At 45.4% G+C, this 26,222-nt stretch overlaps 1 protein-coding gene across 1 annotated transcript in view; it reads right to left on the reverse strand.

The window, feature by feature from the left end:
- The window catches only part of LOC8036101 (histone-lysine N-methyltransferase 2A), a 76,064-nt gene that overhangs the window by 44,397 nt on the left and 5,445 nt on the right, over window positions 1–26,222 (reverse strand). Inside the window, exons 3-16 of the mRNA XM_029966914.3 lie at window positions 23,031–23,195; window positions 21,519–21,716; window positions 19,009–19,095; window positions 17,709–17,867; window positions 16,234–16,774; window positions 11,570–11,617; window positions 7,605–8,172; window positions 6,976–7,086; window positions 4,867–4,980; window positions 3,126–3,263; window positions 2,949–3,044; window positions 1,606–1,714; window positions 1,464–1,519; window positions 1,188–1,245 (exon numbers count right to left, since the gene is read on the reverse strand). Coding sequence (XP_029822774.3) covers window positions 1,188–1,245; window positions 1,464–1,519; window positions 1,606–1,714; window positions 2,949–3,044; window positions 3,126–3,263; window positions 4,867–4,980; window positions 6,976–7,086; window positions 7,605–8,172; window positions 11,570–11,617; window positions 16,234–16,774; window positions 17,709–17,867; window positions 19,009–19,095; window positions 21,519–21,716; window positions 23,031–23,195 — 2,448 coding nt within the window. The remainder of the gene's footprint in view (window positions 1–1,187; window positions 1,246–1,463; window positions 1,520–1,605; window positions 1,715–2,948; window positions 3,045–3,125; window positions 3,264–4,866; window positions 4,981–6,975; window positions 7,087–7,604; window positions 8,173–11,569; window positions 11,618–16,233; window positions 16,775–17,708; window positions 17,868–19,008; window positions 19,096–21,518; window positions 21,717–23,030; window positions 23,196–26,222) is intronic.

The following is a 26,222-nucleotide window of genomic DNA, read 5'->3' on the forward strand; positions in this document are numbered from 1 at the left end:
TTACGAGCGGTTAAAAACATTCAAAACGTAAAGTATAACGTATGTGGGTTATGAAAGTTGTTCCTTTTCACTATTTCCTATGCCGGGCAGCTTTTATCGGGCCATCAAGCATCTTCACAGATATTCATGGGCAAAAGGAAGAGAAAAGTACTTATTTATTGCAAATTTGGAGTATATTATGTGACCTTCAATTTATTTTGATTATCTACATGCACAGGAAGTTACTGATCCAGTGTTACTGTGTAGTTGTTGCCGTCTCTAGGTTTTCTAGACGTCCTTCGTTTGTTTGGCACATATATCCCTAATGCTGAAAAGCGTCGACGCCATGTTCGCGCCAACAGTGTCTGAGTGCACAAAAATGCATGTATAAAGCTGTTTTAGCACTGTGTTTAATGCCATGAATTTGAAAGAAAAACGCTGCAACTGACCAATTACCACTTCGTCCGCGTGACTGAGAAATGTTCCAAGCCAGATAGTTGCTGTTATAATCGAGCGCGGGGAAGTGCACACATTTCCCCATAAAAATGTATTACCAGAAGTAAATTTTCGACTGGCTGCTGTCTGCTTCAATTTGCAACTGTACGCTAGCGCCAGTTGAACCTCTAGCGTGCATTATAATAACTCTATGCTCAGACTCAATCACACGCTACGTGTCCAAGCAATGGAGACTGCCAATATTGCTTGAACTTTTAAAAAGGGTCTATCACGCTATGAAAATGCAGGAGTACTTAAATGTCTCAAACCTTGCAAACCATTAGCAAATACTTTGCAATACAACGCTATATTTCACTAGCAAAGTCAGCATTAGTAACACAATTTAAAATCTGCCTAACTGTTGCAGAAACACTTGATATGGTTATGCTGCAGTTCTTAGTCACATTTCAACATTTAACGAACTTTGCGGTTATAACTACTGAACCAGAAAAAATACTGTAGAAGGTTCCAGCATTCATTAGATATCGGCATTGTTGAATCCAGGATTATGAACTTTTCAGAAGTATTTCAAATCTGGACTAACCTTTCTTACACAACTATGTTTTAAGTAGCTATATTTGACTGCCTGGAAAATACCTTACACATCAAACTTCTACAATGCAAAAAAAAAATCCACTTGCATTATTTTATGGTTTTCTCTGTCCTAAGACACAAAGCATGTTGCAAATGACAAGCCCTCAATTCCTACAGACCTGATATTCCATCACAACGTGCGTGAATCCATTTTTGGCACTGAGAGCACTGGACCATCTGAAAACAAAAAGGCAAGATATCAATAGGCATCATAAATACTTGCTGAAACATGTTAATTTTTCAGAGATAACTAAAACCCAAACAAACCACATTTTCAGTCTCATACAGTAAACAAACAAAAATTACATAAAACCCAAGCACCAGTAGTATTTTATCTTAACATCAACTTTACAGGCGAGACAGATATAGAGAAAAGTTTGAAAGTAATGACTTACCATAGACTCGTAATCATCATCCTCATAACACTTTTCACACAGGGGGCAATAGTTTCCTGTTGGGGGAATGGGAGAAAACCCATGAGTACCTTCTCACAAACTTAATGCTTCTCGGGCAGAAAGGGCAGACTGGTCAAATTACCTTTCTCACGCAACAACATGCAGTCCTGACACAGCGACAAGTCAAAGTTCCATGCCGACTGCTTGGATGAAGTACCACAGCTCTTACACCTGATGCACTTGACACAGAGCTGCAGCACGAAAGGAAAAGCCATTCTGAGATTGAACGAGAAAAAATGCACAAGCTCCCGAACTATCAACGCGTCGTCAACGGACCGTTTCAGTGAACAGGTTCCTGCAGATTAATAGGAAAGGACATTAGAAATAGCTTTGGGAAACATGTAACCACAATATCAGTATACTTCCCACATTGAAAATTTATTCCCACATTTTAATTTTCCAAAATAACTTTTCACCAATTTTTAAAATAATTTTGGTACCACTATTTTTGCTATCGCGAGAAATCCAAATGCTAAGAGCGTTTGAGTTACTAAATGCTTTTTTCCTGTCTCACTGAACCTAAGTTCACAGAAAGGCCATTGTGAAGGTAGTACTATTTCTTATTGGCAAGGAAATTGAAATATAGATGGTGCTTTGTGTAGCTTCTTTTCCGATAAATATGGTGTTTACCCAACACAAGGCCCGTTGACCAGATACTTTACGTCGTCTCTCGCCCTTCAAGAACACGGCACGGATTGAACACAAGCGTTGCGTGGGAACTCGACTGGAATTTTTCTTTTGTTGTTTCACTAGCCAAACACAAACCCTAGCCAAACGCTGCATCAGAAAGACAAACAAAATACTCATTCGCTCGATCATGCCAACAAAAACTAGGGAGCACAGACCGTCTCCCACGCAATACACAGGTGCATGGGACACAATCCACACAGGCACACGGTACACTAAGAGAAACCACACTCCATGCATGGTTTGTGCTAGTTCTTTCGGGGCAAAACCGAGCGAATGAGTGCTCCGCACGGGCGCTACCTTCTATGGCTTTCGCACGACGTTAACGAGGCGAGCAGTCGCACGGTGTGACATTGCACCGCTCTCACCAGCACGTCTCGCCAGGAGCCCAATACTTCTAGAGCACCTGTGCTATGCAGCTCAGAAGCTATGGTATCCGACTGCCACCGACCCAGGTTCGAGCCCCGCCAAGCCTTGAACCTTAATCTCGTCCAACGCTCCCAGCATGTCACTCCATCAAATTGCTCGTCCGCCTCGACCGTTCGTGACGCTCGTTTATGATGCTGATTCGTCGCCATTTTCTCATAGAAAAAGGCTCATAAACAGATTCTATGTTAATAATTCATGTTGCTGTTGTCTCCACAAGTGCAATTCTCAAACTAGCTGCTAGAGGGGCTCCGGTTTGATCCCCTTTCTAATGGCGCAAAGTGTGTGACGTCCGCCGACAAAAAAACTCACCCATATCTTCTTTTTCCGAGACGGCTTGGAAGGGTAGCCAGGCCCCAGGCAGTCTGTGTGGTATGTCTGCTGACACTTGCTGCACCTCAGGAGTTGCTGCGAGTAAACAAAACAATGCGTTGCGGCACAAAACCGCAAAAGACGAACGAGTTGAGGGGGTGAAGACGGGACGCTCACACTGCTGCGGTGGCCGCAGGCGATGCACGTCTGGCAGCGGGGGCAGCACCAGCTCTCCTTGTCCAGGCCCTGGGGGGCTTCCTCGGGGTCCAGACAGAACCAGTGGTATGGTTCGCAGCACACCGTGCAGAACAGCAGCTGAAGCAGATGAGGCCATTCGGGAGGGAACAAAACTGGTCTAAAAGTGACACTATTCCTGGTCAGCTTCCTCCCTCGACTCGATATGCCCTAAAAGTTGAGGACTGGTACGCACGCAACTTCCCGTAACTCAAGATTCCGACGTCGGCTCGCAGTCAAGAGATCCTTTCTGTGCATTTGTTGCTAGATCTGGGGCAGTTGTCAAGTTTTGAGAGAAAAATGATGCAATGCCACTCACAGTTGTGTATGGTGCTAGCTTCGCAGCTTGACGTTAGCGCCTTACTGCTGCTAGCCGCATGACCTCGGTACTAATGAATACAAAGTCAGCGACATTGCTATTGCGTCGTTGACAAGGCATACTGCCAGCAAGTGTTGTACTGTGATGATGTCTCCATTTTCTAGACATGACGAGGCCCATCCTCTCATGCGGGGACTTCAGAAACTGCTTGCGTCTCTGTGTATGTATGGTTCTGACATTTGCAGGGCTGCGTTTCAAGTCTGCAGCTTGAAACGCGCGGATTTTCCTTTTCTGATGCAGTGTAGGTATTTGTGTCGAAGAGTTCAAGGCTATACTGCTGCATACATTTGAAGTCACGTTAGGTTGAAGTAATAATCTGAAGACGTCTCCGTCACCTGAAGGAAGCGAGTTTGTTTGAATTGGCTATATGGCCTACTACAAAGGCGTCCTCAATGAAAAAAAGCAACTTAATTATTTTTTATTTGTGTTCTTTAAGCTTGCAACGAGCACAGTCCTTCCACTTCTGCAAGCAATACTGAAGTGATGCAGCCAAGGGTTATGAGATTCCAGGCATTACTCCTCAACAGAACAAAGCGGGTTCGTTTGTGTTCTTCCCCGTGAAGTTTTACATGTAGTGCAAGCCCACGCCGCTACAGGTTTGTATCATTTTACAGCCATGTGGCCAAAAGGGTATGAATTTTAATATTTTGATTGTCTGTGCCAAGAAGTTCATTTGTGTAAGCATCCTGCTCCAAACTAACTAGAGTGGCATTTCTTACATTTAACGGTGCTTGCTGAAGTGCGCAAATAAACTCAGCATCACCTGGAGTTGTAGGCTTATAAAAAGGCCATTTCTTTGTCCTCCTTACAGATTATGTCTTCAAAGAGAATGTAACTTCCCCACACTTATTGCGTCATAAAGCCATTGGCTGGAGACATTTAGGTAAATCAAACGAAGCCATTAGCAATTCTACTCCCAATAGCTTTCTCGCTACATGTGCTAAACAAGATAAATTAAGACCTTGAAGTTTTTAACTATATTCACAAAGTCTCTCGTCAAATTCCGCGATAAACAGTGACACCCAGAACTACTGACCAATGATTGAAATATATAAAACAAGACACTGACTTATTAAGTAAAACTGACAATTGAAACAAGACTAATACTCCTTGTATTATTTATTTGCTTTTTAGTCCTATGTCCCACAGCTGCACCCTTACTAAAACTGTGTTAGTGGGCATGTATCTGATGATATTGCATAAATTGCAAAGTTTGCCGTTTAAAAAAAAAGAGCAATAAAGCAGGAGCTAAAATTTTGTTTTAACGACAGAAGTCCAAATGAAACAATGCATGCCGGGACTCACTTCTTCCTCCCCCGCACTGGCACAGAGGAAACACACTGCCTGCACAGCAAAGCGCCGAGACGACACAAGGGCAAAGCCCGTCGCTATGATCTGTGCCCGCCGATATTCTTCCTCCTGCAAAACCCCAAGAACAAACACACATGACATGTAACAGACCCCAAGCTCAGATTTATTGCCATTTTATTCTCTCTGCTCCAGTTGGTTGTTTGCACACATTAAAACTGTTCACTATCAGAACCTACTCACATTTTACGAATACGAATTCGAGCAGTCTAAAATAACTGCACAATGCTACCATTCCAACGCACAATTCAACACATTTACGAAATGATGTGTCTACCCAATACGAACAGATCGCAAAGAAATCCGTGATAAAATATTATTGCCAACAACGGTGCACAATATAAGAAACTTAAGTCAAAATATGGAACAACCACAGCAACAGCCGTTATTTAGGTACGCTGCAGTCCTTTGCAGAACGAGGCAGTCATTCTTAACTCTTTTGTGTCTGGCACTGACAATTAATAACGTCAAAAGACATATTTGGGTAGACCTGCGTACAAACCAGCTCCGAGGAGTGTGATCTTAGCTTATATTAAATTAAATTTTACATTTCCCGAGATGTATGTACTCTTCCGGTATACACCTTTCCAAAAAACGCTCTTAGGCCGCTGCCATGTTGCTGTTGCTGATGCGGCTGGTGCGACTCTCGCACCCCCTATCAGCTAGAAATTTTCTGCCATTCTCTTGGGCAGAGAAAACCCACTCAGCGCAATTCTCCATTTATGTTTTGCAGTTTCGTATTCAACATTTTCCGGCCCCTTTTCAAAGTTTCCACTTAATTTTTCTGATGCATGCTGCATACCCTTTTTGTGTTATCTTCGTTATCTTCCACTGTGAGAAATAGGGCTGGTAAGCGCCTGCCATTCAAGCGTTTCTGCTCGATATTCACGGGAAATGAAGGAGGGAAGGGACGTTGAACGGCCCTCGACGCGATTTTGCGAACAATGACAACTGTTCTCCCCCTCCTACAGATAATCCGCGTATAGTCCTTCTCAGTCATAGCCAAAAATAGTTGTTCGGGTTGGAGTCAGTCGCGCCCGTTCCTTTGCCTTAGTGCTGATGTGAGAAAAGCAAGCTCTCCCCAAGCATGAACCAAAACGAAGTCATCTTGGATTCCATCCGATCATCAAGATGTGACTGTCGTCGACTGTGTCTGTGTTATTTGAGATCTTTCTCAAATAAATTCTTTTTAGATAAAGCTGATCGTGTGGTACACACAATATATTGCTTGAATGTTAACACCCGCTAAATTGTATGTCAGTGTCCTGTCCATCGGTAAACACATTGAGCGTAAAAAATGCATGCCTTTAAGCTACCTCCTGTTGTAAATTATTTTCGACAGCTAAGCGCTTTGTCATTTGACAAGCAGCTAATCAGGCGGCGCCGCCAAAGCTTACCGTAAAAAAATTGACAACATTCCAGTCGCCTTCATTCTGTTGCGCGCGCGTACGCAACAAAAATAGTTTACAGTTTATTGCTTTTTTGTTTTTTCAAATGTGGTACAATGCTTTCTCAATGTCCTTGGGAAAATACATACACCATGAAACACAGAATACAGCGGTAAAAAACAAGAATTTAGTTGCCAGCAGTGTATGAAAGTGCACCTACGCAGGCTGCGCCTATCGAAACCACAGTCCACTCGGTTAGGGTTAGCAGGGACGCCGGTGAGCGTCTAGCCTCAAACCCAGTGACTGGGCTCGAAAACAGTTTGCTGCCCCTGGGGTTGAGTGTTTCTTGGAAAAGTGTGTAATCGCTGGGTAGCGATTCTTCATCATTCACCCGAATATCGATTCTACAGTTGATTATTTGGTCGCAAATCACGAATGAATCGAATATCAAAGATGCTCCACTCATATTAGAAATTTAGAATATTTCCTCAGCTCTAAAAGTCACATTTCCATGGTGAAATTTAAATCTTTATCTGAAAGGGTCAGGTCACATCATGCGTCGGGTAGACTGCCAATGACCCGCAAGCTATTCGAAGAAACTGCAAGCGGTAGGTCGTGTGTACGAGGGGCGAAGAGAAGTCGGGGAGAGACTACTCACCCCGAATAACGACTGGACGAGAGGCTGGTTCCCGTGTCCCACCGATTTCTTGCTCAGCTGCCTCGAGGACAGTGGGTGCTCCACCACCTTGGGCACCAGTGGAGGATATGCCTGCAGAAATACCCCACCACCGAATCTGCAGCCTCTCCTGCTTCAACACCCGCGAGATGACACGTATTGAACAGCCTTTCCTAACCAGGTTGTAAATGTCGGAGACAACAGTTTGCTCGGTGTCACGGCACACATTTCTTACGCATCCCAAATGTACCTCGGCGAAATTCATGTACGAAAGCACTTGCTCGCCTTGATCACCCTTGCCCTTGGAGTTAAGGTGAAGGTGAATGAATTTATAAGCCTCGAACGCTCGCGAGCTTAAAGTTGAGTGAGAGGCGTGAGGTCAGTGTGGAGAACGAGTTTGGCGAGCTCACGAGTTCGAGTCTGGCGAGTTCGCAAGTGCCGTCGTGATAGCGAGTCGAATTTGAGTCCAACTGTGAGTTTGACGAAATGACTATTTTTTTTCCTTTTATTTTGAGGTGGTTACGAGTGAGCGATTTGCACCCATCATGCCAGCTTCGGGTTCTAATGCACGACACCTTTTGTAATACCTCGCTTCGCTCATCTTCGCTTACCTTTGGTTGCAACTTGTCCTGGAGTCTTCCTGCCGAGGAGGAAGCTCCACCCACCCTGTCTAGAGAGTGCACCGTGCCCCCGACGTCCCGATCCCACTCCCGACGGGTTGACGCAGCATTCGCGTCGTCGCATCCCGTCCCCTCTTCCAACTTGCACTCGCGCCGCTCCATGGTGTCGTCCGCTTCCCGCTTGGCAACCGGGCCTCCTTCCCGCCAGCCGTTCTTCCGCGCCACTCGCGAGGCCATCATCGCGGCCCTGGCTTTGGATGTGACTTTGGACTTGCTTTTGGACTTCGCTTTCTTGGCTGCCGTGTGGAGCAGGAGCCGCCGGGATTGTTCGACCTTGGACTTGTAGCTCCGTAGCGGCTGCGCGAGAAGGCGCTTCTTTTGTAGGGCCAGGCTGGGCTTCCCGGGCAGCTTGGAGGCGACGGGTGTCTTAGAGTCTGGCGTAGCTTCGGAAGGCGCGGCCGACGACTTCTCCGGAGCGTCCGAAGTCTTTTCAGCTGCGGGCTCCGGGGGATCTTTCTCCGTTCGACTTGACGGGACCGGGTCCAGACACCGCCGATAGCTGGAAGAAAGTAAAGACAAAATTAGTGGAAAGGAAAAAGCAGCCCAGCAATGAAGCACCACTGGCCAAGAGAACATGAACACGAGACAAAGAGTAAAGCTTTTTCTCCTCTTTCTTTTCCGAGATTTGAAGGTTTGATACGGACTAACGAGATTTATATATTGACCTTTTGTCCCTTGTTCTCACACTTTATGACATTTGCACTTGCAAATATGGACTATTGAGCTCAAAGTGTGATTCTTCTGCGAGTGTCATGCTTTACAAGCGTGTCTATCAATCGAGGATCAGTTTGGAAATAGCCTAGAGAAAGATTAGAAGGAATATCTTATAGTACTGCACCTCTAGTTAAGTTTCTAAATCATGTACAGTAAAACCTCGTTATAACAAAGTTGAAGGAGCGGTCGTAATTATTTCGTTATAACCATTAGTTTGTTATAGCCAATGTCCATTTCTTCCCCTATAAGCAAGCAAGGGGAATTATGATTGCTTTGTTATATCCATTAGTTTGTTATATCCCGTTTTGTTATAACGAGGTTTTACTGTAATCAAAAGTTCAAACAAAGTGGAGGGAGGCAAGATGAAAGACGAGGCAAAGCTGGTGAAAGGCGCAAGTGAGATGGTACTTTGATGCACATCAAAAGAAGTCATGTGATAATATATGAGCAAGAAGCACCTGTGGCAAGATGCGTCATTGTTTTTCTCAAAGCTCATACAGCTTACTACACAGATATTCAAAGCTGCGACATTCACTCAACAGTAAAACACAACTCCTTTCTTCCATTCCAAATTTATAATTCATAATCCACATTACGCACACACACACAAAAAAAAAAGGAAGTTTATTTTAAAATACCAATTACTAGTCATGTGCTATTGGTAGATTCCGAGTTTGAAGCGAATTCTAAGCAAATAGTGGTTTTGGTCGAATATTTCCGAATTTAATAATGCCGCGTGCAAAGACGAGCAAGCAACGTTTGATCACGGACTTCTAGACGATTGATGTTTAGCCTAACTCAGGACATAACTTTAATCATTTTGTCCTACTTTCTTGTTCTCGAAGGTGCCTGTTCATTCTCACTCCGAATGCTTGACGCTCGAACCTTCTGGACTAAATTTTATAGATACCGAAGTACACTCGACAAGGAGCTTCGCAGGACCTTTTCGAGTCAGTTTCGCTCTACTGTATAAACTGTGGCATGTAAACGTCAGATTTGTCGTAGTTATCGTAATTGAGGGAGTTTATAAATCTGGCTGCTATATGCAAATACTTTCTTCTATTTCAAATTTGACAAAAAAAAGAAAAAAAAAAAGCCCAGCCAGTGCATTATGCTTTCTACTTCTAAAACATAGCTGCATTCAGTAGCAAGCTCTTGAACGAAAATTCCGAGGACACCTAAGAGCTTCGTACGAGTTGTGAATGCGAAAGCATGAATGCCGTTCTTCCGCTCCCTTAGTTCGTCTGCGGTGTACTGGCATGGACGGCTACGTTTTGCTACTGCCGAGGTTGCGGCCGGCGGCAGAGCACTTGCTCTCGTAAAGCAACCGCAGCCCCCCCCCCCCGTTCCTTCAGCAACACCTGCCACAAGAGCGGTGACCGGGTGCGCGCTCTTGTGGAGTGGCTGCCAATGGCTATCTACGAGCCGTTTCGCTCGGCCAATGGAAAAATTGGCATTTCTTTTGCATTTTTTTTTTTTTTTTTCGGTTACAGACGCCGTTGGCTTTGCTCCTTGGGATAGGTCATGCTTTTGCATTAAAACAAGCTTGATCACGCTGACAAAGGCTAATAAGAACAAGCTCCTGCTGCAGCTTCTGCCATTTCTTATGTTCCCGATAAGCTTGGCTCTCTTCCTCCAACATGGCCACGACGGAAGAAAACAAGGCATCTAAATGGCAGCGCCTCGCTAAAAAGCAAGTGTGTCGAAGATTTGCTCTAATTTCTGACAAATGCCATGGGATGGATCACCTGCGCCATCTCATGGGCTGCGCCACGAGATGGCACAACCCGACATGACCACACGCTTTCAAGGCCATGAGGCGCGCACCTCTGAACACCGTGCGAAGGAGTCTCTGTTCGTGTCGAGATCAAATGCCGTCTCTGGCTAGCGCAGTCGGTAAAGCACTTTGCTTACAATCTCAAGGTGGCGAGTCTTTTTATATGGTTCCCTAAGGGCGTAACGCTTTCGGTGTCAGATGTTCATTACAGTCAAACGTTACAGATCTGCATGAAAATCAACTGACAAAACACACTTTGTGTTAAAAGCATGAACAATGAATGTAGGATGTCAAGACATTGCTGCCTAACATATACTCTTGCACAATCACAGCAGGTTAGCCCCGTTGAGTGCGCTTCTCACCGAGCACCGGTGCACTACGGGGAAGCACTACCCGCGGAGCTTGCAACCTTCACGGGTGTTTCTTCTCTGCAGTGCAACGGTGCTCAAGGAAAAGTGCACTTAACGGGGCTAGTTTGCCACAATCAACACTTCGAAAAGTATTACTATCGTAGTTAGCGTATTATTCAAAACTATTGTTATAAAATTAAAGTACACCCGTTGGCGACATGAAGGTGAACGCCGAACCGTCGACCGGTCCGTGCTATCAACGCCATGACGCGGCTGCCGTGGCGGCTCGCTTTCTTATCGCGCGCTTCGCCGAAATTAAGTGCTTGGATCGAGCGCTGTTCTCAGCTCTGCTGCTACTCCCAAAAGAAAGCGTGAGGATTGTGGAAGGAGACTCCTTTCAGGTGCGATCAATAGACAATATGATTTAGTTTTTTTTTTTTTGTGATATGTGCTAAACCAGAAAACTGCGGAACAAATAAAAAAGTAACTTATACTTTCCATTTCTTAAAAAGAACAGTTATTAGCGTTCGCTCATTAATGAAAAAAAAAGTGGTCGAGTCACTGATAAACTATGCCGAACAACGTCCGCTCTAGTACACGTGCAAGGTGCAAATCATTTGTCAACAATGACGTAGACACAGCGCCCACAAAAAGCGATGTCAAAATCGAAACCCACTTCCACGCTTTCTGTGGGGAGTAGCATCAGAGCCGAGAACAGCTCTCGATCAAAGCGCTTAATCTCGGCGAAGCGCGCGATAAGAAAGCGAGCCATCACGGAAGCCGCGCCATGGCACTGATAGGTCGGACCAGTCGACGGTTCGGCGTTCACCTTCGCATCGCCGACGGATGTACTCACACAAGACTACAAATTACACTCTTGCTTAAAACACTCCGGAAACAACAGTTAGGGCTTACTGTCGATCCCAGGCAAAGTTAGTCACTGGGGGCATCACAAGAAGTGTGAAATATGGGTCTCAAAGTGGGCTAAGCCTGCATAGGAGACATAGGGCCAACCTTCTGCACTAAAAAGGTTTACAACTTGGAAATGTACTTACGAACAAGCTTGCTTCAGGAGATTCTTTCCACCAAACTTCTTCTTGTCTCTGCAAAAGAAAACCTTGCTCTTAGCCTAATAAACCCAATGAGATTGACTCAGGATGAGTGGCAATTAATCTGCTGCCCACCACGAACAATGCCCCCTGTATTTAGTATTTCCTGTCCACCGTTACGAAAAGATTGAACACCAAACCACCGAGTGTGATGTTAAGGACTTTGGCGTCAATCGTGCCGACCAGTCGCCGAATTAAAGATGCGCAGTGCTCGACGCTACATTAGTGGAAGTCGGAGAAAGCGCACATTGCACCCCGCTTCGTTTTGGCCTAATGTTCAGCACATGAGCTCTAGGAACATTCTCTCACATTAACATCAAGTTGGACCAGAGCACGGTGCAGCAGAGAAGAGAGTTATGGCAAAACAAAAAACGCCCTGCATGTTTTCATCGGCCCTTTTTAATATTTACATACCGTAAAATCCCGTAGGGCCGCCCTCCCCCATGAGATCGCCCGTCCCGTTTTTTAGGCTAATATCTAAAACATAAATATTCTGAAATACTGCCCACCAATATTCTCGTCGTCGACGACGTCGACGGGAATCGCATTGATCAAGCGATCTGCGGTACCGGTACATCTAACAAAGGAGTTTCTAGCGCTAGGTTTCAGGCGTTTTTGTCTGTGATCTCCACATGCAATATTGGTTCATGTGACGTGCAAGTTGATCCAGATCGTTTATTGCATCGTGAGATGCGAATCTGCTGCGTTCGCCATCCGCGATATTTGTTCCCGTAGCATGTGCATTTGTAGTGGGTTCCCGCGTTTTTTGTCCGCAATCTGCGCACGCAATATCCGTTCCCGTGACATACGAGTTGTCCCGAATGTCTGTTGCACCGTGAAATGCAAATCGGTTCCCATATGTGCGAGCTCGCGGCAGGTTCCCACGTGACCTTTGCACCGTGTACCGTGTTTTCGCAATTCTAACGCGCATTTCTTCCCGCTAAAGTTTGGGCCCAAAATTACATGCAGGTTTCCAATCAAAACCAAGAACCGAAACTAAAAAAAAACAACGCAATACTCGGTATAAAGTGGCTAGCCCCAACGCCATCGTGACCGTTTCTTTACGTTTGTCATTTTGGTATTTGTGTCACGCGTCTACAGGCTCGTGCCCGCCATTTTGAGATGGAAAAGAAAATCCACTAGGAGGCTTTATTTCAACGAAAGGCCGTCTTGCTGCCGGGAAAAAATAACAACGGAGCAGCACTGCGTGGCCTCGCAATCCCAGCGGCCCGACGAGCTTGCAAACTGTTGTTTGGAAGACAACCCTCCCAAAGCCGATGGTCGCGCACTCAAACATGCGCAAGAAGCACGGCACTTAAAACGCTTCAGACGAAAACAGGGATCACCTCTGTGGACAGCAAAGAACCATCGTCGAACTGTGACAACGACGATTAGTGCACAGCATTTATTTTTGTGTTGGCATTCGTTTCTTAAAATCTGTTCTATGATTTATGTATTCAATCTTCATTATTTTACCTGCGCGGCAGAATCGGCCACAATGTACTTTTTGAACATCTAAAAGCCATATCTGCCTGCGCGTTAGAATCACGCAAAAACGGTAAAGCGAATCTGCTGCGTCCGCAACGTCTTTTACCGTGACGCAGGATGTCATAACAAAATCCCGCGTGGTTATCACATCATAAAACATAAATTTGCTGTGTCTGCAATCCACGGTATCAGTTCGCGTTTTATATGGTTTGTAGCGGATAGCCTAGTGTCTTATCACTTTTTTTTTTTATAAAGATTTGCTGTCGCATCTCCAAAAATAGCCCCATCCCATGTTTTTCCCAATTCATCTCTTCATTGTGGGTGGGCGTCCTCACAGGATTTTACGGTAGTTCTATTCAAACAATTAAGACCATTCGGGAGAACATACCGTATTTACACGATTTAAGTCGACCTGCCACACTGCACGTCAACAAAAAAAAAAAAATTTTTAGGGGCGCATTTTACGGCGAACGTGTGAGGACGACGGAACGTCTCTTTCAAAAGCCCAGCACCCGTCGCACGCTCGATGCCTTCTAGCTGCGCACACGCGAGGTGCACGAGGTGCTGAAGCGTTATAGAAGCTAGGCAGTTCGTACTCGAGGCGGGACAACCGAAGCAGTCATTCTCATTCTGTCTGCGACTAGACACAACGATTCGTCCGCACTATTGCTGTCCTTGCCGTTGTCGTCGCTGATTCGTTCCCAAAGCCCGACACCGGCGTCATACAATAAAATCTGGCGCTTTGCGAATGACTGCATGGACCGCACCTTCCGTGCTTGCTCGGTGACAGCGTCGCACGTCACAAGTGGGAACCGATCACGGATAAGGCATTTCAGCGACGTATGTTGCAAGCCCGACTTCTCCGACTCCGGAGGGCATCAGGACCTATCTGGACTTTGGCCCGCAGAAGCCTTTTCGTTTGCCGTCGCAGTTCAGGTCCTGCGCCGTTACAGGTGGCACTGGCGCGCCATGCGCTCTGACAGGTCGAATTTGCGTCCAGCAGCACAATTGTTGGTTGCTTTTGGACAAAAAATCGCCATAAACGACAGCCGAAAACCTAAACTGCCCAGATCACGTGTTGACACAGAGAAAAGTAGTTGGCACTCCAGCTCGTTCCCACAATCTTGACACTCTATCAAACAATGTGCGGCCATGCACTGTGGAAAAGTACCCGCAAGAAGCGAGGATGTTCAGGGTTCCAGCAGATATTCCGCAGTGGCTCTTACATCAAGCCTGCCACTCCCGGAAGTCGAGTGCGCCGCATGCCGTTCAGCGCCATGCATTCGGGCTAATTTGCAAATCGCAATCAATGATACTCGTTCGCTCAGATCAAAAAAAGATATATGGAACTTGTAAAATGAGCGCACAGAATGACGCAATGCTACAGGTACAACCGGCTGAACAAGCCGAGGCATTCTTGATATCGCGATTGTTTCGTTTCTGTCGGTGATGGAATGCTTTAATTCGATTATAAGTCAACCCTCCCCCCCCCCCCTCCCCCTTCAGGTTTTCAAAAATTTAGAACTAAGTTGACCTACAATTGTGTAAATACGGTACTTAAGTCAAAACAAATTGATGTTTCAGCTGTTTTTTTTACTGTTGATGTTTGATGTTGATTGCCATTATTTTTTACCCAGCTAAATGCCCATCAATGGTAAAGGGAGAAACAATGAAAAATATAGGCTGGGTGGACTATGTGAATGCGATAACAAAAGTTGATTTAAAAACTTTCAGCCTTTCCACTCCGATGAAGAAAGACCAGCGGAGCTGTACTATGGTGGGACGACCTCAAGGACGATGCCTTGAGGACGACGTCTAGATGACCTCAAGGACGACCCCAGGGACGACCCCTAGGACGACCCCAGGGACGACCCCTAGGACGACCTCAGGGACAACGCCTAGGACGACCTCAGGGACGACGTCTAGGACGACCTCAGGGACGACGTCTAGGACGACCTCAAGGACGATTTCTAGGACGACCTCAAAGACAACGTCTAGTACGGACTCAAGGACGATTTCGAGGACGACGTCTAGACAACCTCAAGGATGACTTCTAGGGCAACTTCAAGGATGACGTCTAGGATGACCTCAAGGACGACCTTTAGGATGATGCTTATAGAACGTCATCCTCTAGGCATCGTTCTTGAAGACGACGTTTAGAGAAATTAAGCTTTTTGACTCAGGTGAAAACCAAAGTGGAAAGGTTGCCGCCGTCTGTCCAGAGTTTTGTGCCGAGATTTATTTGTCTACGGACACGAAACTGGGGAAACTAGCCCTTAACAGCCCCGCTTTAAAAATTAGTTATACATAATATACCCCCTATGAACTCACCCGACATGGAAAAACAGAAAATGATACTGCAGATAGCAGACGTGGCAACCTCGCTTTCGACTGGGGAATAAACAGATGGGACCCGATACCGCAGATCGTAGTCACTGAGAACTCCAGAGCCATAGGGCAATAAATGTGCAGGAAACCACAACGAACTTGCTAGTCACGGAACTGCTACCACAAATTGCGGACACGACAAATTTCCATTCCACAGCACAAAAAACACGTAGGAACCCACCACGAATTTCCGCGTCATGGAATCCGATACCACAGATTGCTGTCACTGCAAACGCGGATACCGTGGTGCAACAAGCATGAGAGAAATTTACAAATATTTACAGAGAAAAACGGAATGGGCAATTTCTCGAGCAATGTTACGGCAAGCGTTCCTTCACCTCTTTTGCAACTGCCCGTGCACGTGCCCGCGAACGACAAGAGAGAAAAAGAGAAAGTCAAAGAACACTTCCCATCTGAAGTCCTTCAAAAGGCACCACTTCGCTAACTACGTTGTAGATTTGGGCAAGCGTTATAGATTTGGGCAAGCAATCCAGCATTTTAAAAAGATTTTTTTTCTCTCTGCAAATACACACCTCTCAAGCTCAATATTTTTAGGGTGATCCCCAAGAACCATTTTCGGTTGTTTGCAATAATAAAAACAAATATTGATGTGGAAGTTGTCTGTGACCCTTTTGGCTTGGGCATAGTGGTTGGAAGGATTAAAAAGCAGACAACTGGCCCATGCTCAAAGTGAAGCATGTGAGAGAAAAAGGAGGGCCTGAGGAGACACTAACCGGCAGTTGGCACACTTGCCACAGTCCTCGGCCAGGCAGCCGGCACACTGGTGGCATCGCCCCTTGCGCGGCCGTTGCTGCGTCTCTTCTCTTTTCTTCTCCCTGACCCTCCCTTCCTTTTCTTTCACCTTTTCCCTGACCCTCTCTTCCTTTTCTTTCACTGTTTCCCTGACCCCCTCTTCCTTCTTGGAGATTCTCCGAGTGGGCCGCCTTCTGACTCTCTCGTCCTCCTCCTTGGGCTGTTCCGCCTCCTCCTTCTTCACCTCTGTCTCTTGGACCTGCTCTCGCTCCTTCTCTTCCTTGACCCGCTCCTTCTCTTCTTTCACCCTCTCTTTCTCCTTGGCCTTTTCCTCCTTCTCCTTGACCCTCTCCTCTTTCTCCTTCACCTTCTCCTTCATTCTCTCTTCTTTCTCCCTGACCCTCTCTTCCTTGTCTTTCACCTTTTCCCTCATTCTCTCCTCCTTTTCCCTGACCCTCTCTTCCTTCTCTCTCCTCTTCCTCTTGTCGACCTCTTCCTTCTTGTCGGGGGAAGAATCTGTGTCTGAACAAACAGAGGGGAAAGCGTGACGAAGTTAGCCTCTTTGAGAATCACGGGCCATTAAAACGACACTTTCTCGAAGGTGCGATGGCAACTGCCTCAGTCATAGACACAAACCTAAAAACCTCGCAACCCAGCTCCTAGGACTGCGGCATACTCTCATCGTTCTAGAGCTGGGGTTCTCGAACTCCGCAAGCTCGAGGAAACTCTCTCTCAAGCGACGGCCGAGGAACCCCGCCCGTCTTGGCATCGCCGCAATAAAGCGGCCAAGAAGCCTACAGACCTTGTAAACGACAAAGGTAGAAAATGGGGCCAGTTGGTGATTCACAATATTTAAAAAAGCGCAACTCGACACAGACAAGGAAGGTAGACAAAGATACAATGCTAACTTACAACCAAACTTTATTTTTGTAGTCACTTAGTGTACACTCTTGTTGACGCCGGTTATATATATCACAGGCGACTACTCTGTCTCCCTTGTTCGTGTCTCGTTGCACGTCTTAAAATATTATGAATCAACAACTGGCCCTATTTCCCACTCTTGTTGTCTAGAAGGTCCGTAGGCTTCTGTTGGTGGGGACAAGGGAAGGTCCTTCCTGCCGCCCTCAGCTTGTGGGTGACTATAGAGAGGCACATAGCTGTACATCAACGGGAGGCTCAAATCTGCTAGAATAGCGCTCAAACTGCAAAAACACTAATATTGGGGGGAAGGGGGGGCTGCAAGGACGGGCGGACAAATCTGCGATATCTAGTAACCATCTACGGTAAGACTTGGGAATATGAAACACAGTTTGAGCACCCACGTTCTACAACTCAAAATGGCCGAAGCCGTAGACACGCCCGGCGTGAGCGACGAATTTCTCCAGATCCAACGCCGTTTCCTTAGACCGGCAGTACAACGCTTAAACCAACTGCCAACGTTTCGAGTGCCGCTCACCTTCGAGTGCGCCGCGTACGAGCAGGTTCTTGTCCTCCTCCGAGAGTGCGCTGAGGCTGATCCTGCTCGAAGGAGGGGAGAAGGTGGCACGCTCGTGGCCCAGGACCACGGCTGCCCTGCGGCACACGTGCTTGATGCGTGGACCCTTGCTGACCTTGGCTGGAAGGCATGGGGGAGCACAAACAAAGAAGACGGTCAGGAGGCAGCTGCCGCGACGACAGACCTTCGTAAGGACGCAGCATCCGTAGCAACTCGTGGAATATGAACGGTAGTTTGTATCGGTTGGCATGAGCAATGAAATTTATAAAATTTATGCAGCATTAAAGAAAAAATTAAATGTTGACAAATCTGGTTGTTTTACCAGAATTTTATGTATCAGATTTGCTAACAGCGAGCAATGGGAGCTAAGACTTTGCTAGAACATTGTACCACTCTGTAATCAGAATTTGGGGGTCATTTTTTTTTAAGGGGGGGGGGGGGGGTATTTTTTCCACAGATTCAGTGTTTTGTGTGAAAATTGGTTATACCTAACCAATTTACAGAAAAATACACCAAACCTATAAACCCCCCCCCCCCCCCCAAAAAAAAAAAACAAAAAAAAAAAACATTCATTGAAACACACAGAATTTTAATTATAAATAAGGACGAGTCACCAAGCACTGAGAAAAGATGAGAAGGGGAGCATGAACAATTTGCAAGACCCACGTCTCCCTGTCAAGAACTGCATTAATTTGTTGCCCCAATCCTTTTGTCACAGTGACAAGATGAGGCTGACTTTTATAGACAACCATTTGGACAAAAATATGTCAATGAAACATAACTGGAGAAGTTTAAAAGTGAGTTCATTAATTCTTTTAGCTTCCTTCCAACGTTTTGATGCCCAAAGTTGTATAAAAAGTTATTACAGGACCCTATTGCATTCATTTAAGTGCACTACAACAAAATATATCGGAACTTCTTGGAAGTGCCCATAATTGCAGTGGATAAGAAAGACATATCCACAACCTCAGAGAAGCAAAGCTCCTTGAATAACGCTAGCCAAAACTGCAATGCAAAGACATGACTCACTTAAAGCGCCATTAATATGGTTCATGATTTTGACATAGACACAATTTATGCGTTGAATAAGTAAGAACCAAACAAGATGTCTAATGAGTGTAACAGATTTTCTGTACCAGTGCACTGTTACTGCATTGTAGAACCCGATAAATTAAAGTTACAAGGAGCACAACACAACATAAATATCAAAATGAGGGCATGCCAACTGAAAGCTTTAGAAATGTGTGAAACCGCTGCTTACAGGAATCGCTACTAGAAATTTGTGCATCTAGCGAATCCTCTGGACTAGAAAGAACAGGTTTTGGCATCTCAGAAGGTCCCTCTGTACCTAGAAAACAGAAATAAAAACATCAGCAAGATACCCAGGAGTACTTTCCATGTCATATCAGTATACATCACCACCCTATATAGCAGTAAAATAGCACAGCTTCGTTTAAAAGCCAGTAAGCCAAGAAAAACGGGTTTGTCAAGACAACGGGGTATTACGGAAAATTTTTTGATTAGGCCAGACTTCCATTACAGAAACAACAAAAAATAATTAAATTTAAGCCTGTTTCCAAAGCCTCCCAGACTACAAGTCTCACAATTAAAAGTGGTACAGTCAAGACCAGTTATAACGAAGCCAGTTATAATGAAATAGCGGCACAGCGAAGCGGTCACGATTTCCCATTCCCTTTTGCACTTCGTTAACCGAAGTCGATTAAAAGGAAATAGCGGATATAGCGTAGTGATTTCCAATTCCTGTTGACTTCGTTATAACTGGTCTTGACAGTAACATCTTTCTGTCAGGAAAAGTAAAGTTCCACATTCAGTTAAGCCATCTCCACCAATAAATGGGAACTTAAAAAACGAGCAGTCACGGCGACAGCTGCAGCATGCCACGGTGAGGTCGTTGGGCATCGGTGTCGCATTCACGCACCATGGATTCTTGACAGCGAAGTCTTTCGGCTTCATTCTTACAAGCGTGCACCTCACTGTTCTCGCGGCGACGACCGAGACGCAACGCCAGCGCGTCTTTCGGCATCTCACAACAAGCGCGATGCTAGCACGCGTCGATGCCAAGACAGACGCGTCTGCCGCTTTGGGCGGCTCAGGGATTCACCGACAACGACATAATGCGTAGGCTTTGTCCTCTAGGTAGTAGTTGTTGTAAAAAAAAGCTATCCCAAAACTTTGGTCTAAAAAGAGGCTTTTCGTGTAAGGCTTGTCAAATTATGAGGTGCTGGAGAAAACCAGCCTTCTGCGTTAAATCCTTATTTCAAACCCTTTTTGTTTGCGTTCCACCCATTGAAAAGCATGTGGGAAGTGCCTCAGCATGCACCTCGTATCGCTGCACTGCAGTGTTGCTCCGCAGCACAAAGGCCGTCTGCTTTCATCGCCATCACCATGGCAATGAACGCCAATTTTCTCAATGCTGTCTGCTAGTCAAAATTTAATAGTTTTGTAATGAGCAACCGGAGACTGTCGCTGTGAGGCGGCGTAAACGCAAGTGAGGGGTGGGTTAACACGCACCCCAGTGATACACATGCCGTCCGGACAGGTCATTCGGCGTTAAATGCCATGGTAACGGCAATGAAAGCAGACGGCCTTTTTTCTGCAGAAGAACACTGCGGCACAGCGGTACGAGGTGCGTGCTGAGGCACTTCCCGTATGCTTTTCAATGGGCGGAACACTAACAAAGAGAGTTAAATAAGGGCACTACACACAAGAAGCACACGCACATGTTTGTTCCTCAAATATTGTACACAAAACGGATGGTCAAAGTTGTGGCATAGCTCTGTGGTGGCACGCCCGCTTCACACACGGCGGACCTGGGATCAAATCCCGAGAGCTTTGCAGCAGCGGGTGTTCTTTTCCGAGCACTTACCGACATCGACGACGGGCACGATGTGCCCTACATTTTACTACGACGGATGTCATTTCCAGTAATGGGAACAGCCCATGACAGTTATTGCTGTAAAACAAAATCTAATCTGGATATGCAGACTGCATTTCTGTAGACTTTAGATGTATTCAAACTTCTGTCAACCTCGGATGTTGTGTGTACCTCTATACTGGAAGCAACTTTCCGTGGTATTTCTGAAGAAAGGAGAAGTGCACAGCTGAGATACTCCGAGTATTTCTTAAAAAAATAAGAAAAAAAAAAGTGCCTCTTCTTTCCTAAGTTCCCTCCCCATTTTGCTTAATTTCACTCACCAGAGAGAAGTCATGTGACACAAACAACTTTTAATTGAGTTTGCAGGCACCCTAGACACCTAATAAAAGTCTAATATGACAGGCATGCTTAGAATGATAAGTGTCTCCTGAGAACAGTGTACATAACATCATAAAGCAAAAATTATGCCAGACTTTCCTTTAGTGTTCCTTACCCAGAGTTTTCTGCATGCCTTTTTCTTTGCCAGAGCTAACTAGCTTGTGCTATACTCCGTGTCACTAGTTGCGTGCAGTACAAGCGAAGGCAATGCCAGGCGAGGGGAGGAAGAGAGAAACCTCCTCTCCTCTCTAACGTTCCAAGTGCTCTCCCTTTCTCCCCTCGCGCTCCATTGCCCTCCTCCCCCGTCCCGCCTTCCTAGAGCTCGCCCTTTCTCTCTTTTGCCTGGTGTTGCCTTCGCCAGCACTGCACACAACTAATGACACAGAGCCCTGGAAAACGCAAAATGAAACCTTACAGAGTTTTTCTAGTCAGCAAACACCTTCCTTCCCAAACCTGGAGCGATCGGCGATTGTTCAATTCTGAGTGAGGAAACTCACCGAGGCCCCCCTCCCCAACGGTCCGTGAAGACTTGCGTTTCCTGGTCAGCTGCTGGTGCCTAGGGCCGCCAGTGAGGTGTACCAAGTGCCTCTGCAAATGCCGCTTCTGCGTTGCCGGGATCTCAAACAGGGTCCAACAAGAATGCAGCAGGCAGCCTTTGCACTTGACTTTTCTGCTCAGGTCACATGACCCCGGCACTGAAAAAAGTGACAAAACATGTTCTTGCCGCTTTCAACAGCAAAACTCCCAAATGGTGGCAACAATGTGGCTACAACTTGTGACGAAAGGAGTCCGACGTATGGCCAGAAAGGAGAACCCCCCCCCTCAAACTACCACACCCTCCCATCCCCCCAAAAAAAACCACACTTTGTCAAAAAAATTTGTTTTTCCTTTTTTGGTTTGTAACAGTGCTTGAACCCTGAGCCCAAACCCACAAAAGTCAGGCGAAGAGTAGGAGAGAGTCAATGTGAGCTTAAGAAGAAATTGAAAGAAGGAAACTGGGGGAGGGATTTCAAGATGGTTGTATGTCTGTCTTTAAAAGAGCAAAACAAGCCAACCAATCATGCTTTGTTAGCACAGGAGATTGTCAGACTCGTAGCATAACATTGTGTTCTGGAAATTTTGTTGATTTAACTCCAGAACGGTCTTGGGGCGCATGCCACATAAATCACACAGTGCTATATGATGAAACTGGCTATTGCCTTCATTCAGCCAAACTCATAAAACGCTCAGGTAGGCATTTTTGTCTTAACGGGGCCCTGCGACGACTTTTTACTGTTTTTTAATTTGCACAGAACCTGAGCGCATCGAACGTAGTAACGTAGTGAACTTTTTCTTTTCTCGAAATTCGCTTTATTTTAAAAGTTAGAGGCATATTAAAATTACAAAAACAAGCAAAAAATAACCTCCTTCATGACGTTCTTGGTCCTCTGTTTCTCCCCTTTTCCTGCGCCAAAGGATTCCCCTTGCCACGGCGACTGAGGAATGTAGGGAAGGAGGGGAAGACGGGAAAATGAGGTGAGGCCGAGGAGAGAGAGCTGTTGGGGAACGGGGCAGCTCTCTCCCCTCGGCTGACCAGGACCAACAACGTCACGATTTTGTCACATGCCGGGCGCGTTTGACATTACGGGGCACCCCCGTAGGAGAAGGAGGTTTCCGTGTCCTCCGGTTAAAATATGACGCACTGATATTTAGTTACTCTCTCCGTGACCGCTGGGTTACTTGAACCACAAGAGATGTGGAAACCGCAAAAAAGGTAGACGTTTAAATAGGATTGCAGGGCCCCTTTAAGATGTCGGACGAAGTGCCAAAGGTCCAGAATGTACTGTGCCGCAAAAGTGGCGTCCACGATGCTTGCTGCCAGTGCACCTGCCAAATTCTGTTTAAGGGGATACCGTGTCTAATTCATTTACAGAGGTTTACGTCAGGAACTGCTGAAGCCAAGAAAAGCCTGTTAATGAAGGCGCAGATGTAAAATAATCACGCACTTATAGAAACGGTGCTGCTCTTACCTTCCCCCATGCACCGAAATTTAATCGGCTTTCTGAGGAATCGGTTGTAGAAGCTGAAGCAGAATCGGCAGCTGCGCTGACCATACTTGACTGTGATTTCCGCAGATGGCTTGCTCTGTCTGCAGACAGCACACTGAGAAACTTCGGTCAGGGACGCACCTCTCTCTGAAAATAAAAATATTTGCAAACCAGCGTGAGGAACCAAACCGGAACCATAAACGTCAAGCTTTGGCAACCACACGGAAGAGTCCCCACGAGGTACCATTTCGTTATGCTTGATTTGTTAGTATACAACAAATAGGTGGTCAGTTTCAAGAAGTCCAGAGTTGATCTGATTATGACCCTTGTAGTGGGCACACACAACACGGCACTGTTTTTGCACAAAGCAAGCACAATGACATATGCATGAAGACATCCTACAAGGCAAGAAACAACCCAGAACCAGATAGACAGTTTGCATAGTTTTAGAGAGATTTTATCATAAAACTCGCAAGGTACCTCCTAACCAATTTAATAAAGAAGTTGTAACTATAAGAAGAAAGCTCAAGTGCTCCTCTTTTTGTTTTCTATGCTAGTGTTACTGCATTTTCCAAACTGACAAAAGCAAATTGATGTGCTCTGATTATCAAATCACTTCAATCCATATAACGCAGAGAGCAAGTCATCTGTTTCTTGGGCAGGAGTTGCGGTGACGTCAGAATGATGCCGAGCTCCGATTGGCTTTGATTGAAATGATAGTGGGTAGACCTCAATGCTAGATGCCTTGAGGTGTACCCACCATTTTTTTGATCAGCCAATAAGAGCCTGGCGTTTTGACATCATCGCAACCCCTGTGCAAGAAGGAGACAAACTTGCACCCCGCATAGTTCCAGCAAAGTTCATATTGTTACATCACAAAAAGTATGTCCTGCGAATTCTCTCACAAAGTAACAAAATGATTAGTAACACATAAAATATCCTTTGTACTAAATTAACCTGAAAATGCCAAGCAATCCTTCATTTGAGAAGCATAAGAATTATGGTTAAATAGATATTTAAAAATGATGGCCAGCAAAGGTGCTTCTAAGCTTCCTTTCTGAACAGATTTTTGAGCAGTTCAAGAAGCTTGAGCTGCCACTCCTTTCGAAACAGCACCCCTCAAAACAAAAGTGAAACCATATATTTTTCTTTTGATCATCGTAACACCACAAAACATATGGAGGCCTGATGTTGGGCCCACAAAGGACTGATGGTTAATAGGCTGCATATGGTACCGTAGTTTCTGGACTATAGTCCGCACCCTGTGCATAGTCCGCAAAAAACAATTTGGGGTCAAAAATAAAAGTTTTTGCTTAGATAGTCCGCATCCAGTGCACACTCTGCAGGCCAGACATAGTCCGCACTTAGTGCCCAGTCCAAACGTAAAACTTATGACACACAGCACACCTTGACAAATGCCTGCTGTATTAACGTGCAAGGAAGCTTGTATCATACATAAATCAACATTAATATGTTCTGTCACAATGAACAATCTAGAAAAAAAAAAAAGAAATCCTTGTATAGTCTGCATTGGGTCAACTTTTAATCATGTATACTCCACGGTCTATAGTCCAAAAGAAACGGTAACTGCATTTATAAATTTGTGGCTTTTCCCCTGTCATTTTTAGCAATACTCCAAGACTAATTTGGAAAAATGGATGTTAAAGAACCACAAATAATAATAATTCAAGCCATTGTCCATACTTGTGCTATTTTTCACCAATTCACATCATTCCCAATATGCTGAAAAGATATGTGCAGGCGCTTTGGGCATACGCAGGTATATTGTCACAGTAGAAGTAGCATATCTTCCCCGTTACCCCTGACTCTGGTATGTCTTTGGAAACTCTCAACAGTTTCAGGTCACCCTTGCCTTTTCTCTACAATGACGAAATAAGTTGCCATACATCCTGTAGTGTGGCTAATTTCTTGCAGAGATGCGTATATGCCATACATTGGCTGCCTCTCACGTTGTAAACATCATAGATAAAGGCCTCATTTTGAATGTAACACAGTCCTAAAAAATAAACCTAGGGAACAAAAACTAGCTGTAGGGCTCTCGACACAAAACCAAAGCTGGTTTGCATCTCAAACAGTTCGCTATGCAGTCGAAATCAAGCAGGCAACAATGCGGGGCAAAGTATAAAGTCTCCCCAACAAAGAGGGTCAGGGGTTTTAAACGGCGCATAAATCAAATGCATACTACAGAATGGTGTAACTTAACCGAAGGAATGCCCAGTGGTTAAGACAGGATGCAAAAGTTTCAGTCCAATATGTTACTTGAATCAAAAGGTACGAGTGATTTCCTGAAGAGTTTGGGTCGCAGCGTACCGTCCTTCCAGGAAGCAGGTATAGGCAGGCTGTCTGACATTGTGGCCGGCTCTAGCTTTTAGTTCTATGCGAAGTCATCTCTACATTGAAACTACCTTCCAGCACAATAACATGCAGACGAAAAATTGGGCCACCTGAATTGTATTGTGTAGCCAACTTGCATCTGCTACAAACGAAAGACGGTGGCTTGTCTTCTAGACCTTCACGAAATTGCTTCTGACTTCTGATTCAGGTAACATAGTGTGCTGAAATCTCTGCATCCTTGCTACGAAATTCCAGCACTCTGCAATGCATGGTTCATTAGTACTGCAATGCAAAAAATCTCTAACGCTTCCTAGGGAACGATCAGACTGAAGTGGATTACATTTCTTCAAAAGAATGGTTGGCAGGTGCAAGCTTCATGCCCTGGAAATTCTCTTCTCAGTAGTTTCAGCAACCGAAACGAGTTATGTGTGGAACGTCGCTAAAAAGTCTTTCTAGTATTGTCGGGACAGAATGAGCTGTTAAAAGCTGCCGAAAATGATTAATGGTTTCTCACTAGAAATGTCCCAATGCAGACAAGACCCCAAGAGCTGAGTCCAATGACAATAAAGCAGTTACCACTGTCTCTCACTCTACCCCACACTGAGTTGCTGGATATCCATAAAATAGCAGAGCTTCTAAGCTTCTACTAACTGTCCACCTCTCGGTAGTACAAGCGTCGGTGGGCATTAAACTCAAACGCCTTTACGCATTCATTGCCCGAAACTGCACACCCCACCCTATTAAAGTTAAGTTCTAAAATGCTAAAGAGATGTCAATGAAGTTAACAGTGACATTAATTTATTTGAAACAAAGAGCTAC

This window comes from Ixodes scapularis, unplaced genomic scaffold (assembly GCF_016920785.2).
Source record: "Ixodes scapularis isolate PalLabHiFi unplaced genomic scaffold, ASM1692078v2 PGA_scaffold0__279_contigs__length_252992795, whole genome shotgun sequence".
Classification (NCBI taxonomy): domain Eukaryota; kingdom Metazoa; phylum Arthropoda; class Arachnida; order Ixodida; family Ixodidae; genus Ixodes; species Ixodes scapularis.